Source organism: Mytilus galloprovincialis, chromosome 6 (genome assembly GCF_965363235.1).
Source record: "Mytilus galloprovincialis chromosome 6, xbMytGall1.hap1.1, whole genome shotgun sequence".
Taxonomy (NCBI): domain Eukaryota; kingdom Metazoa; phylum Mollusca; class Bivalvia; order Mytilida; family Mytilidae; genus Mytilus; species Mytilus galloprovincialis.
In genome coordinates this window covers 63,112,291-63,124,650 of record NC_134843.1, presented here as the reverse complement: position 1 = coordinate 63,124,650, position 12,360 = coordinate 63,112,291, and the positions used below count along the sequence as shown (strand labels likewise).

General features: G+C 30.7%; 1 protein-coding gene across 1 annotated transcript; it reads right to left on the bottom strand.

Annotated features, from left to right (window-relative positions):
* Positions 1-2,147: 2,147 nt before the first annotated feature.
* LOC143080074 (V-type proton ATPase subunit d-like) lies at positions 2,148-11,920 on the bottom strand. The gene is made up of 8 exons (XM_076255739.1): positions 11,722-11,920; positions 7,972-8,143; positions 7,063-7,241; positions 6,223-6,302; positions 5,308-5,385; positions 4,574-4,750; positions 3,939-4,016; positions 2,148-2,900 (listed from the first exon to the last, which is right to left on the bottom strand). Exons 1-8 carry the CDS (start codon positions 11,849-11,851, stop codon positions 2,739-2,741), a joined length of 1,056 nt encoding a protein of 351 aa, XP_076111854.1. The 5' UTR covers positions 11,852-11,920; the 3' UTR covers positions 2,148-2,738.
* Positions 11,921-12,360: the final 440 nt, after the last annotated feature.

Here is a 12,360-nt window from a genome sequence, read left to right as displayed (position 1 = left end):
GTGGTCTGGACATTTTCCCTTGACTTCACACAGATATATACAACTTGTTTTTTGAAGAAAACAAAATGAAGAGAAGTGCCTTAGTTGCTTTTTATGAGGTCACCTTGAGCAATGTTAAAAAAAAATCATATCTGAAATGGTTTGTTTTATACGTAAAATTTTTAATCATCAATATTTTCTTAATAAAGTTTTACATTGTTTTTGTATTCAAATGTATACACATGTTTTTTCTTGAATAAAATTATTTAATCATGACAAAGATCTTCTTTTTTAACCTTAAGATATTGTTTAAATTTCCTGATTTTAAATCACACACCAGTGGTTTATATAGAAGCATGTATACATAAGGAGATCATATATTTGATTATCTTTGGGGATGGCTCACCTGCAACTATTAAAAATCATTACAACTAAGATAACAGAAGAACTACTATTCCTTTCCAGCTGGTTCTATACCCAACTCGTGGAGTGCAATCACCTTGTGAGTCTGTCCATTCTGTCCAAAATTCTCATTTCAAATATGTACATGTGGAACTCATCTTTTTTAGAATTTAGGAATGATTTGATATTTTGTCTGCAACATTATATTGATGAATTGTATTGTGTTCAAATTTACAGGCAGTCACTTATAGTTTGATGATACTTTGAGTACCGGTATAATACCCACTTCACTCTCAATTTTCTGCCATTAACCAATGGGGACTTACATGCTCTACATTGTGTTTTTTAATCCAGGTTCTTGCTGAATTTATAAAGCAACATAAAAACCAGAAATCTATAAGTCCACATCTTTTTTTAACATTAAATGAATGTCTATAATTAGTATCTGCCATCACCTAAATTTGTACAAAAGCATTTATATTCAAAAATAGAGACATCCCAACATAGGAGCCTGTAATTTTTGGATTATGAGGTAGTTAATTGATCATTGTTGAAGGCAGTATGGAACCCTATAGTTGTTAATTCATGTGCAATTTGGTATCTTGTGGAGAGTTGTCTTATTGGCAATCATACCACATCTTCTTCTTTTTCTATTAGTTAAGGTTCCTAGATTTGACAGACAATTGAACCTGTGTTGGGATTGAACTAGTTATGAGAAGTCTAACCTCTTTATATCTCAGCATGACTGAATACTCAAAGGTACATAGAGTTATACAATAAAACATTAGAACAAAACCTTTAGAATGAAATATTCTGGTAGAGATGTAATTGAGCTATTGCTATCACTTGGCTTCCTTTGTCATCGTCTCTAGTTTAAAACTTTAGAAAAAAAGTATGACAGCCTGATGCCATCTGATTTGAATCTGATAAGCCAATTTTCAAAATACAAGGCACTGTTGATGATTAACTGTTGACCAACTGTTGATTTAAGTGGCAAACATGTTGGAATTGGTAGTGCAAAGCAGCCAGTTTTTTTTTTTTAAACAAGGTACGAAACATTGTGATGTAGTATTTACTTGCAAGTGAATACAAATAATTTTACCTCATTGAATCAGTAAATAAATAATGCCCCTTTATACTAACAGATCAATAAGTTTGATAGAACAGACAATCAAGACATCAGGATTTCAATGATTTAATGACCATTTATTTATTCTCTTTAATGCACAACAATATTTACATAACAGAACATATCACATTTTAATATCATTACACATAAATTAATGTTTCTTTCTTAAGATCTGAATAATATGGACTAACTTGCATCTATTTCTATGGTATATTTTTTTTTTTACAACACTTCATAAAAAAAATCTTCTATACTGTGTTTATCTTTGTTATAGCACTTTTACATATTATGTAATATAATGTTAACAGGCGTTATGTGTGATAAAGATTTGTTTTTGTAGAAACAAGTTAGGACTATGAACTATTCATCATTATCTAGCAAGTTATGCACCTAAGGTCAGTCACCTTAGATACATAAAAGAAGATGTGGGTTAAATCATATGTCATATGGAACAACCTCTTGACAACACACAAGAATCTGAAGAAATTCAGAATTCAAACAAACAAATATGTCTATTTCTTAACTATGAGAAAGTTCAATTAACTTATTGAAATTATTTAAAATCATTGAATAGGATTTTTTCTTCTTCAAATTAATCGATTAAATAAATATCAATATTTACACTCTAATGCATCAGGAAAGTCAATAATGGTTTTTATTATTTCACATGTATCTTATAAGGGAAATAATGACTAAATCAGACAAAAAAATTTGTGTAAACCATTAATAGCACTTTATAAAATTAGTTTTTTTCATAACCTATTGTTTTTCTCCAGATAAATATAAAATGTATTCTAAATTTACTCAACCTTCATCTTAAGAGTAATTGTATATCGACTTATAGTATGACTAGATAAATTAACAATCTGTGTAATCGAGATATATTCTTAACATTTCATGATTGTTTTCCAATTAGTCATAAATCCCTTAAACAAAAATAAATAAAACTTTACAAAATAAATAACTTACAATTTTTTATTGAAAAAAGTATCTTTCAGTTAGATTGTACATGTGATCACAATGTTCAACTTAGAAGTAATATAGTTCAATAACCATATTTTATATATATATTTTATTTTAAAGTTATTCTAAATTAATAATTTGTTTTTTGACATCCATGCTATTCAAACAATTTCATTCATTATGAGGAATGTAGGATGAAAAATTGAATTATCTCCCCTGAAATTTATTTTGTTTCAAAAATTGTCTCCCTTGTGTTCAGATCTCATCAAAATATAGGAATGTAACTATCTATTTTGGCCCTGTGTTGTTGTGCTACACATTCTGAAATCCAGATAATGTTACGATTTTCCTGTTCCTTCAGTTTCACATAGGAATAGAACACACCGAAGTGGAATTGTTGCATGAAGGCGTTCTTCATCAGTTTCACCTGAAATTATTCAAAATACAAACAATTTTAAACATGCAATTGGTAGTTGAACTACAATCCCAAAATGTTCACTGGTAGAATTGGGTACAAAACTATTTGTTTAAACACATATTTCAGCAAGCTGACCTCTACATCTCATTCAGTTTTTTGTGTAACTGAAATGTTGACTCAATGTGATATACCATACATTTCTTTTATTCATATGAATTACTTAAGAACTTTATTGCGCTCTGAATCTGGTCAATTTTCATGTAAATAAATTATAAATTGATAGCAATTAGGGTATTGCAGCAATTTTTTTAGCACAAAATCTCTCTAAAAGGTATATAGAAAGAAAAGAAATATTAAATCTATCAAATCAAACAAATGGGAAATGTGTTCATGGTACTCAGCTGATGCCCCAGCTAGCATACAACATTATAAAGGGACATTACTCAAGAACTTTAAAAGTGATGATACCAAAGTTCAAACTCTATCTGTGTAAAAAGGTTTAAAACATTGTGTATAGGATTCATAACATTAAGTTGAGGCAAACTTAAATAAGAGAATAGAAACATAAAATTCAGCATTTTTCCATTGGTAAAGGGGTATTACTCTAGAACAGTAAAAGTGATGCCACCAAAATTCAACCCTAGTCTGTGTGTTGTGGTAATAAGCAATATGTATAGGTTTCATAACATTCAGTATATGCAAACTAAAGTAAGAGAACAGAGACCAATTATGGGACATATGGAAGTACAGAGGTAAAACTTTTAAATGACCCCTCTGCTATGACAGGAGCATACTAATTATTGTTTTTGTTAACAGTGATTGTTTTTTTAGGGTTAAGTAAAGCAAGATAAGGATGGAGTACATGAAGTTTATTTGAATTTGTCTTCTAAAATTCAGATTGAATGATTTAAATTATAAATTCTAGTGCAAGCTTCCATTACATTTGAAGCTAATTCTAAGGCATATATATATGTTGAGTGTTATTTAATACATAATTATGTACATTGTCTAGACCCTAGTTAACATTGTTTTTAACATAACTCGTACCTCATATTCAAAGAATTTATCTTCTAAAGTTTTGTCTCCTGGATTGGTTCCAGCACCTTCAAACAATTCTTTATATTCCTGGGAAAATGTAAGATGGACATTAGAAAATGTTTTCTCATGTTCTTGGTTTCTAAATGTAAACTTTGCATGTAACAGATAAGTTCAGGAAAATATGGCCTGCATTTGGGTATTACTTTAGGAGCCAAACAAATATTACAGAAATTTAACTCAAAATAATATTACAAGTATTCAAAGCGTATTTATATTCTACACCAAATAGGAATGATCGTATGACCACTATAACAATTTAACTAAATAAGTTGAGAAACGTGGGTCTTGTCTTATCTGTATCACAGAGTTTAGGGTTCCATCTGTAATACTCAAAAGTGGGAAATTTCTTCAACATGTTAATTTTTTCAAATGATAAGAATTACAAACAACAAAAAGATGAAAATAAAACCTTGCGAACTGGTTTTGAACAAAAAGTAGAAACTGTCATTTTTATCTTAAAATGATCAAATATTTTAGTGAAAAGTTCAAAAAGCAACAAGAAGACAATTTTTAAAATGCTAAATAAACCTCTATTAGGCTAGCAGCAATACAAAATCGTTGTAGTGCATCTCAATTCAACTTACAGTAAAGCAATCAGCTACTGCTCTAACTTGGTCATAGTCATCAGCCAGTGCTAATCTAGCCAGTCCTGCTGGATACAGCTTACCACAGTGTGGGTATAGCTTGGATCTATCGTCTTTTGTAAGTTCTGTACCAAAGGAGTTGATGGTTATGATGAATGCCCTTCTGTCTGCCTCAAACTAGAATTAAAAAGAATTAATACATGTATATGGTTTACTGATTACTTTTATATATTTGGTAATTTGGTAATTGTCATTCATTGGTTATAAGGTGACTATTTTGTTGATCCAAACAATTCTTTTGACTCATACCTTGTGGAAAAAATTATCAATGCAAATTAGTTTCAAAATTTATATAATAAAAGGAGAATGTGAGGACACAGATACTCCTGTTCAAGCTTGCTTGTAATACGTGAAAATTCCATTTGAGAGCATTTGATGCAATTTTCCAAGTTATAAAGCAGCATAACTCTAGAACGGTAAGTGACAAATTGATATCACACTACCTACTTATTAGATAGATATAAAAGGCCTTTAATTAATCAGACATCACAATTTTGTAGAATAAGAAAACTTGTAGATATTTACAGAGAATTTGCATTATATCATATGTCTATGATACAACTATGCAGAGCTGCTCTTACTAAAATCAATTATTTAAATTTTAGCTCCTCCTTAATGCCAATTTCTTATTGCAGTTCCTCCCAATAAAGTCAATCATAATGGTAACAACTTACAGATAGAGCTTCACACATGACATCTGCTGTAGCTCCACCTGTTTCTTGACAAAATGCATAGAAATCTTCCAAGTATGCCTGAAAAAAATAAATAAAAAATAACTTAAACAGTGGATATGGATCTTTCGTATTGTACAAGAAGATATAATGAGTGATGTACACTAACATAAGATAATAATTTATTGATATAATGCATCTGTATTTACCCTACAATAACTTTTCAGTAAAGGTGCAAAATATTTCTATAGAATATTACAATTTAAAAGTACTAAGTGTAAAATAAGGAGAGATATGGTCTGATTGCCAATGAAACAAACGAGTCAAAATGAAGTGGATTTAAGCAACTTTAGGTCATTGTATGCCCTTTAACAATGAGCAAAACAAATTATAAAAAGATCCTTTATGACAAAATTTGAAACAATTCAAACAAATAACCAATGGCCTTAGTGTCAATATTGCTAAACCTTAAGCTATATTTTTAAAATTTTAATACAGTTGCAATTCAAGTTTCATTTAAGTATTGCATGCTTCTTTTTATAACTATATTGGGGTGTAAAAGCGTTGTCCAAAGTACATTTTGTATGAAGCACTTCATTCTAAAAATGTGTGCAGAGTCAATGCTTTTACAAGCCTATGAAGATTCAAAAAGAAGCATTCAATACTTATTATTACATTTTTTAGCTAGAATCATCAAAACACGATTTTAATCAAGTTTTTATTTAATTTACCTGTGCACTTAATTGTGGGACCTCGTGTCATCATGAATGATAAATTTTATGGTGTAATGAAGTTGATTGAGGAATAACGCGAGATTTCTGTGTAGCCAATCAGTATAACGTATTATAATGAAACATACATCTAATGTAATTATTTATGTATGTCTAAAGACTTAAAACCTATTCTTGTGTAGCTTACCTTATATAAAGTGTTTCTAATGATTTCTGTGTTCATCTCATCCAAATCTTGTTCCAGAATACAATCAATAAAATATGGAGCTGAAATTAATGATAGAAAAACTATCTTTATTTATTTCCTATAAACATGATAAAATAATAAGGTATAATTAAATAAATGCAAGTTTCAAAGAAAAATGTTTTAATTGATAGATTCAGTAAAGGAATCCTGCTTTTGATTAAAGTAATTGGGAAAAAAAACCAATTCAAACAGGAGAAAAAGTTTTTATAATGACATTATATTTAACTTTTAAATATTTTAGCATATTTTCATTAAAACATTTGGGGTTTTCTAATTTTCTTGTGTAACAAAAGTATAAATGAACCACAGGTATTAGTGAATCTACTGCTGAGTTCACACGTAATTCGAATTCGATTCGCATTAACTAATTTGAATTAGTTTATTTTGCATTCGAAACGTTTAACGTTCTTACGTTAATTCTAATTTGAATTGCAATGCACGTCTATTTCACTTTACTGTCCTAACAACGTTTAATTTCGCATTAACAAAAATGTATTTCTAATGCGTATTTGTTAATTCAAATTGGCTAATTTTGTTAATGCGAATTAACATCAAATTGAATTAAATGTACGTGTGAACATGGTAAACAAGGCATAAAAATCACAAATTCATTATGGTTAGATGGAATAATTTATCATAGCTGCAAGACCTTGAATCTATAAAATTAACTTCTTTGAAAATCAATGAAATAAAAGAATCCACAAAATTTCCTTCAAACCACATCTTTTTTTCACAATTTTTTTTTACGGATATCTTAAACTCTACAGATAGTAAACAAACCTAATGGTGTATCTACCAATACAGCGTTATATAGCTCTGCAGGTGTAGAGGCTATATGAATGGCTTCCATCTGTTCAAAACTTCCAAGAGGATGACATTTTGGTATAAGTTCACTCAGTGGTCGTTGATGTAATGTCCCAGTAATCAGCAGTATTATGTTATCTATCATGTAACTATAGCTACAAATATAAAAATAAAATACAAAATAATGCCAATTTTAAACTGATTTATTAAGATGGATGCAGAAAGAGTGCTCTGAAAACTTCAAGAATTAGAATATAGTGTGTTCATAGAAAAACTACAATTTTCATTCCAATAACATTTTTATTAAGCAACAAGAATGTCACGTGTCCTTAGTGGGTCTCATTGGGGTCTAAGCGTGACGCGGGATTGCTGATTTTTTGTAAGCATGACACGTGAAAGTCAAATTATTGTGTCGTGAAAACGGGAAATGAGGCCTTGCGGGACCCGGGAAATGACAAAAAAATGAGAAGTGCTTACATACATAGTGTAAGTGGGATACAGGAATCCGACAAAACAGTAAGAGGGATCCGGGATCGGAACCCCAATTAGACCCCCTCCATAGACACTGTAGAACATGACTGAGGGGGCTAAATATTCTCCATAGAAATGAGATGTGCCACTGCTTACATAACTTTATTCCAAATATCATTGACCTACCACTAGGGGTTCCACTTAAACTTGTCAACCTAATTATAATCTAATACATTGTTGGGGTTCCTATTGCCACCTCTGGAAATAACCCTACTGAGCCTAGCATTAAGGACTTTGTGGGATAATATCTAAAGATAGTATTGTGTCTAATAATCATCTCTAAAAAATCAAATAAATAAAACTTAGTTTATACTATTGGAATAGATTTCCCGTTCCTGTTCAAGAGTAACCTACGTTATATAATCAAGGAATGTTGCCAAAGGTTCTAAGCAATGGTTCCGCAGATGCTGAAATTCTACAACCATCTTTTCTTTTAGTTTATCATCAATAACAGACACTGTCAATGGACTTGGCTCATTGGCCAGAAAATTGCCATAATCTGTACCCTGTAAGTGCAACTTTAAATCTGTAAAAAAAAGAACAATATACATTTTTCCATCATACACATACATGTATGTACATACATTTCGTATATGTATAAGTGAGGACAGTATATATATATATATATATGGCAGTCAAAACCCATCAGTTGTTCGGCCTGTTAGTCAAATGCGTTTTGTTTAAATATACTTTTTCACTTTTTTGGTCTTTTGAAAAATGTTGTTTGTGCTGTTTTTAGGCTTAAATTAAAATATTGTTTGTTTGCAGTTTACCCTTGAAAATCCTCCCGACTGTGAAAATTTTATTGCTTTAAATTTGAAGAAATTTTTTTTAATACTTCTATTGACGCGATCCGGAACTTTGGGTCCTTTCCGGAATTGATTTAAAGTCTGGGTTAATTACGCATTTCAAGTTCGGTTTTTCTTAGCTTCCCGTCAAGCGTTCATGTGACCATTTAATGATAAAGGACATGGAAATTGCCTTTACAGGTATCCATGAAGTCACGGAGGAGTACTTTACGCTGTCGTCTCGTGTCAATTTTAAGACAAATAACAAACAAAAAAGTTTATTAGTAAACTGTTTATACAGATTCAGGCACATGTAATGATGTGTGATGATATCATTGACGATGATGCAGCGGATATTCATAACTGACACGATAACCATCCTGTCTCAAACAAATCGGGTACAGAATCTGTGGAGCCTGACTTTATGGAACCAATTTCAGTGGTTAAATAATTGGACAGCAGCTTGAAGTATGGCATATTTTCTACAAATCGTTGTGAAGACGACAAAGATGAAACCACTCCTCCATGGCCCGATGATATCTGTAAACACGCCTGTACGGAGGAAGGGCTCATTTGAAATGTTAATGGATATAGATCATGCCAAATCAATAAGAAGCAATCCTAACTACACAAAGATGTAGAGAAAATGAATGGTTAGCTTGAAAAATAAATATACTCTCTCTATATTAAATCTATCTTCGATTGCAATGAGTATGCTCCTTTAGGATAAGGGGGGCTGCCCCACTCATTGCAATTATTCTCTTTCTTACAATATTAAATATACCCAAACTGTGTGGCCTGTGTGAATTCAATTAAAACATGTCCTTAGGAGCTATGCTGCCAATTTTTTTTATGCATTAAAAACATTTCAGTACAGACCATTTACTTTTAATGGGGTGCTATGGATTTCACCCCAAACTTTAAATTTCTTTGGTTTTCATTAAAGCCTGGCAAAAATATAACCTTATCACATATAATTGAATATTGTTAGAAATATGAAAACAGTCGAATGTCTTAATACTTTTTTTTCAAGTAGCCTTTTTTTCAATTGAGGAAGATTCAATAGTTATTTTTTTTTATTAGAAATACACTCTTTAATACATTGTCTTATAAATCTTTAATATCTACATTTTTCTGATGAAAATACTCTACTCATGAAAACATTCTAGTTAAGAAGCATACATGTCTGAATATATTTCTTTAAAACAGTTCTAGTCATAATGACATTCCTTGTTTTTAAGTGTTCCAGTATTTAATAATTATACCATATTTTATGTCATAAATTGGATAATGACACTATGTTAAAGTTTCAGTTTTGGTTACAAAGTTTTTTATCTGAAAATGCCTGTTCATTTGATGTTGGTTTTCAGCATGTCCAGTGTTTGTTGTTTTAAAATGGTTTTTTTTCTTCACAAGAAACTTGGTTTAGTGTAACTGCTTGTTTAAACTGTATTTTGGCTGATAAAATAAAATATTTTTCCTACCTACCGACCCTTCAGTCTGAAGGTACAGTCGGAAAACTGCAAACAAACATATTTTTAAGGTTGGCCTTAGACCCTTCTACAATGAAATTTGTTTTACATGCACATATAAAAATTGCGGTTTTTATCCAACACAATCATAGGTTTGAATGTAGTTTTCAATTTAGACTCGTATATATATCATGTATATATACAACTCGTCTTAACATCAACCCAACAATGTTAGATCTGTAAATTTGCTTTCGCAAATTTTTTGTTCTTCCCTCGCCATGATTCGAACCCATGCTACTGAGATATCGTGACACCTAATCGCCTGCACTGTAGCCGTCCCGCTAGACCACAAGACCACCTGGGCTTAGACATACTTATATATATATATATAAAGTGCTTGTGCAAATTACCATTTGTACAAAATTAGACTAAAATTCACTTATAACTTGTACAATTATTTCTAGTATGGATTTTGTTAAATATAAAAGAAGAAACAACACACAAACACATTTAATTTTTATTCATTGACCACACAATAATCTTATTTTCATAATACAGAAATACCCAGGAAGCATGCGTTATTTGGCGAAGAGATCCAAGGGAATGAAACGGAAATTATCAGAAATTGTTGTGGGATAATGTCAATGACAATGTCAATGTACTAACTGATTTTAACTTCCTGAATCACAAAATGCATTTTAATCTTACATGTATAATAATATATCTAACTTGGATGCCAGACATTAAAATTTTCCAAACTGCACAGGTAAGTCTGTACACAGAGTAGTTTTGGCATATATAAATACATGTACTGCCATATTTGTCCATTTGTTATGTTGAACCTTCACTTTTATACAGTATCTAGTGGATGCCAGGCCTTTAAACTTTTCCAACTGCACAGGAAAGACTGTACTCAAGAGAAGTTTTAAGGTGTAAATACATCCATTTCAGTTTGTTATGATGATTCTAATTTCTTAAGTTCATAACTTAGCATAAGTAATCAATGCAGAACTACGGAAGTTCAACTTCAGATTGCTGAAAATCTTGCTTCCCAAGTCACCAAATGCGCTACATGTAACTCAACAAAATCTCCTCTAGTTGGTGATCGCAATACTGGTATACCAGTATTGTCTACAATACTGGTATAAAAATTTTGTACCAGTATTGTATTCCAGTATTGTACCAGTATTGTGGGTTTTTTTAAATATATGATGGCATACATGTAAATGCTGAATTTACAGTGTTATAGTGTAATAATTTGTTAGAATTTATTAAAAATTAACTCAGATAATAATAAGCTTTTATTTTACAGTAATATTTTGTTTAATTAGTTATTTAACTGGTTGTTAATTGATTTCACAATTATCCTCTATAATCTTTTTGAGTTCATTTAATCTCCCTTTGATCTTCAATATATATATAATTTTGCATAAAATTCAGTTTTCATTATACACCTGTGACCTGAAAGTATAGTCAACAATACAACTACAATACTGGTATATCAGCAATGTACCAGTATTGCTGGGTTTTTTTTTTTAAAGTTACAATACTGGTACAAAATTTGTATACCAGTATTGTGGACAATACTGGTATACCAGTATTGCGATCACCAACTACAGGAGATCCCGGCCTTGGACTAGGCTATTAGTGTTATGCAGCAAAAGGCTGAAAAGCTAAAGCTAAAGATTTCATGCAATTTTGAATATATCTGATTTACCAAATTATATCAAGCAAATGAAAAAAACTTCGTCCTCTTTCATAGGTAACACCTGGCTCATGTCATAAATATGGTAAACATAATTTCTGGAAGGCAAATATGGGACAAATCGTTAGACAGTATTTACCATCCAGAGTTTCACATTGTACTAAATTCAGGTAGTCTGTCTGTGTAAGAATACCAGCTTTAAACCCTCTTACTAAGCCCTCAAGATAGCCATGGTCGATGTTAAAAGTTATCTCTGGCATGGAATACATTTTGGATCAATGAGAGTTTTCATACAAAATAAAATTATGATGATGCGGAAGTCACATGAGATATTCGGAACTCATAAGTTTAATGCTAAATGAATATGGGAAACTCTAGAGAGCTTTTGGCCTGTATAAATTGCTAACACAGCATACGGATATTTTTAATTAATATCTTAAATATCGGAAATTTAGAAAATGCGGTTTTGAGGGTGGTTCATTATCCTGCTTCAAATTAAAAAAAGTTGAACATGTTTTATATGTAATACGTGAATGGCTAAGTAAACGAGAACTTATTGTTTGAAGAAAAAATCCTTTATGATATCAAAATCTTCATAACATCCGATAAACTAAACATGCATATTAATATTTTTAATGTATAAATATTTTTTTTTAGTATATATTTTTTTTTTTTTTTCAAATTTATTGTTCAGAAATACAATGAAGCTAGGAGAAAAGAAATAGACAGAGAAATATAAATTTATAGCTTATCGTTTTGTGATCAACATCTGGTTATA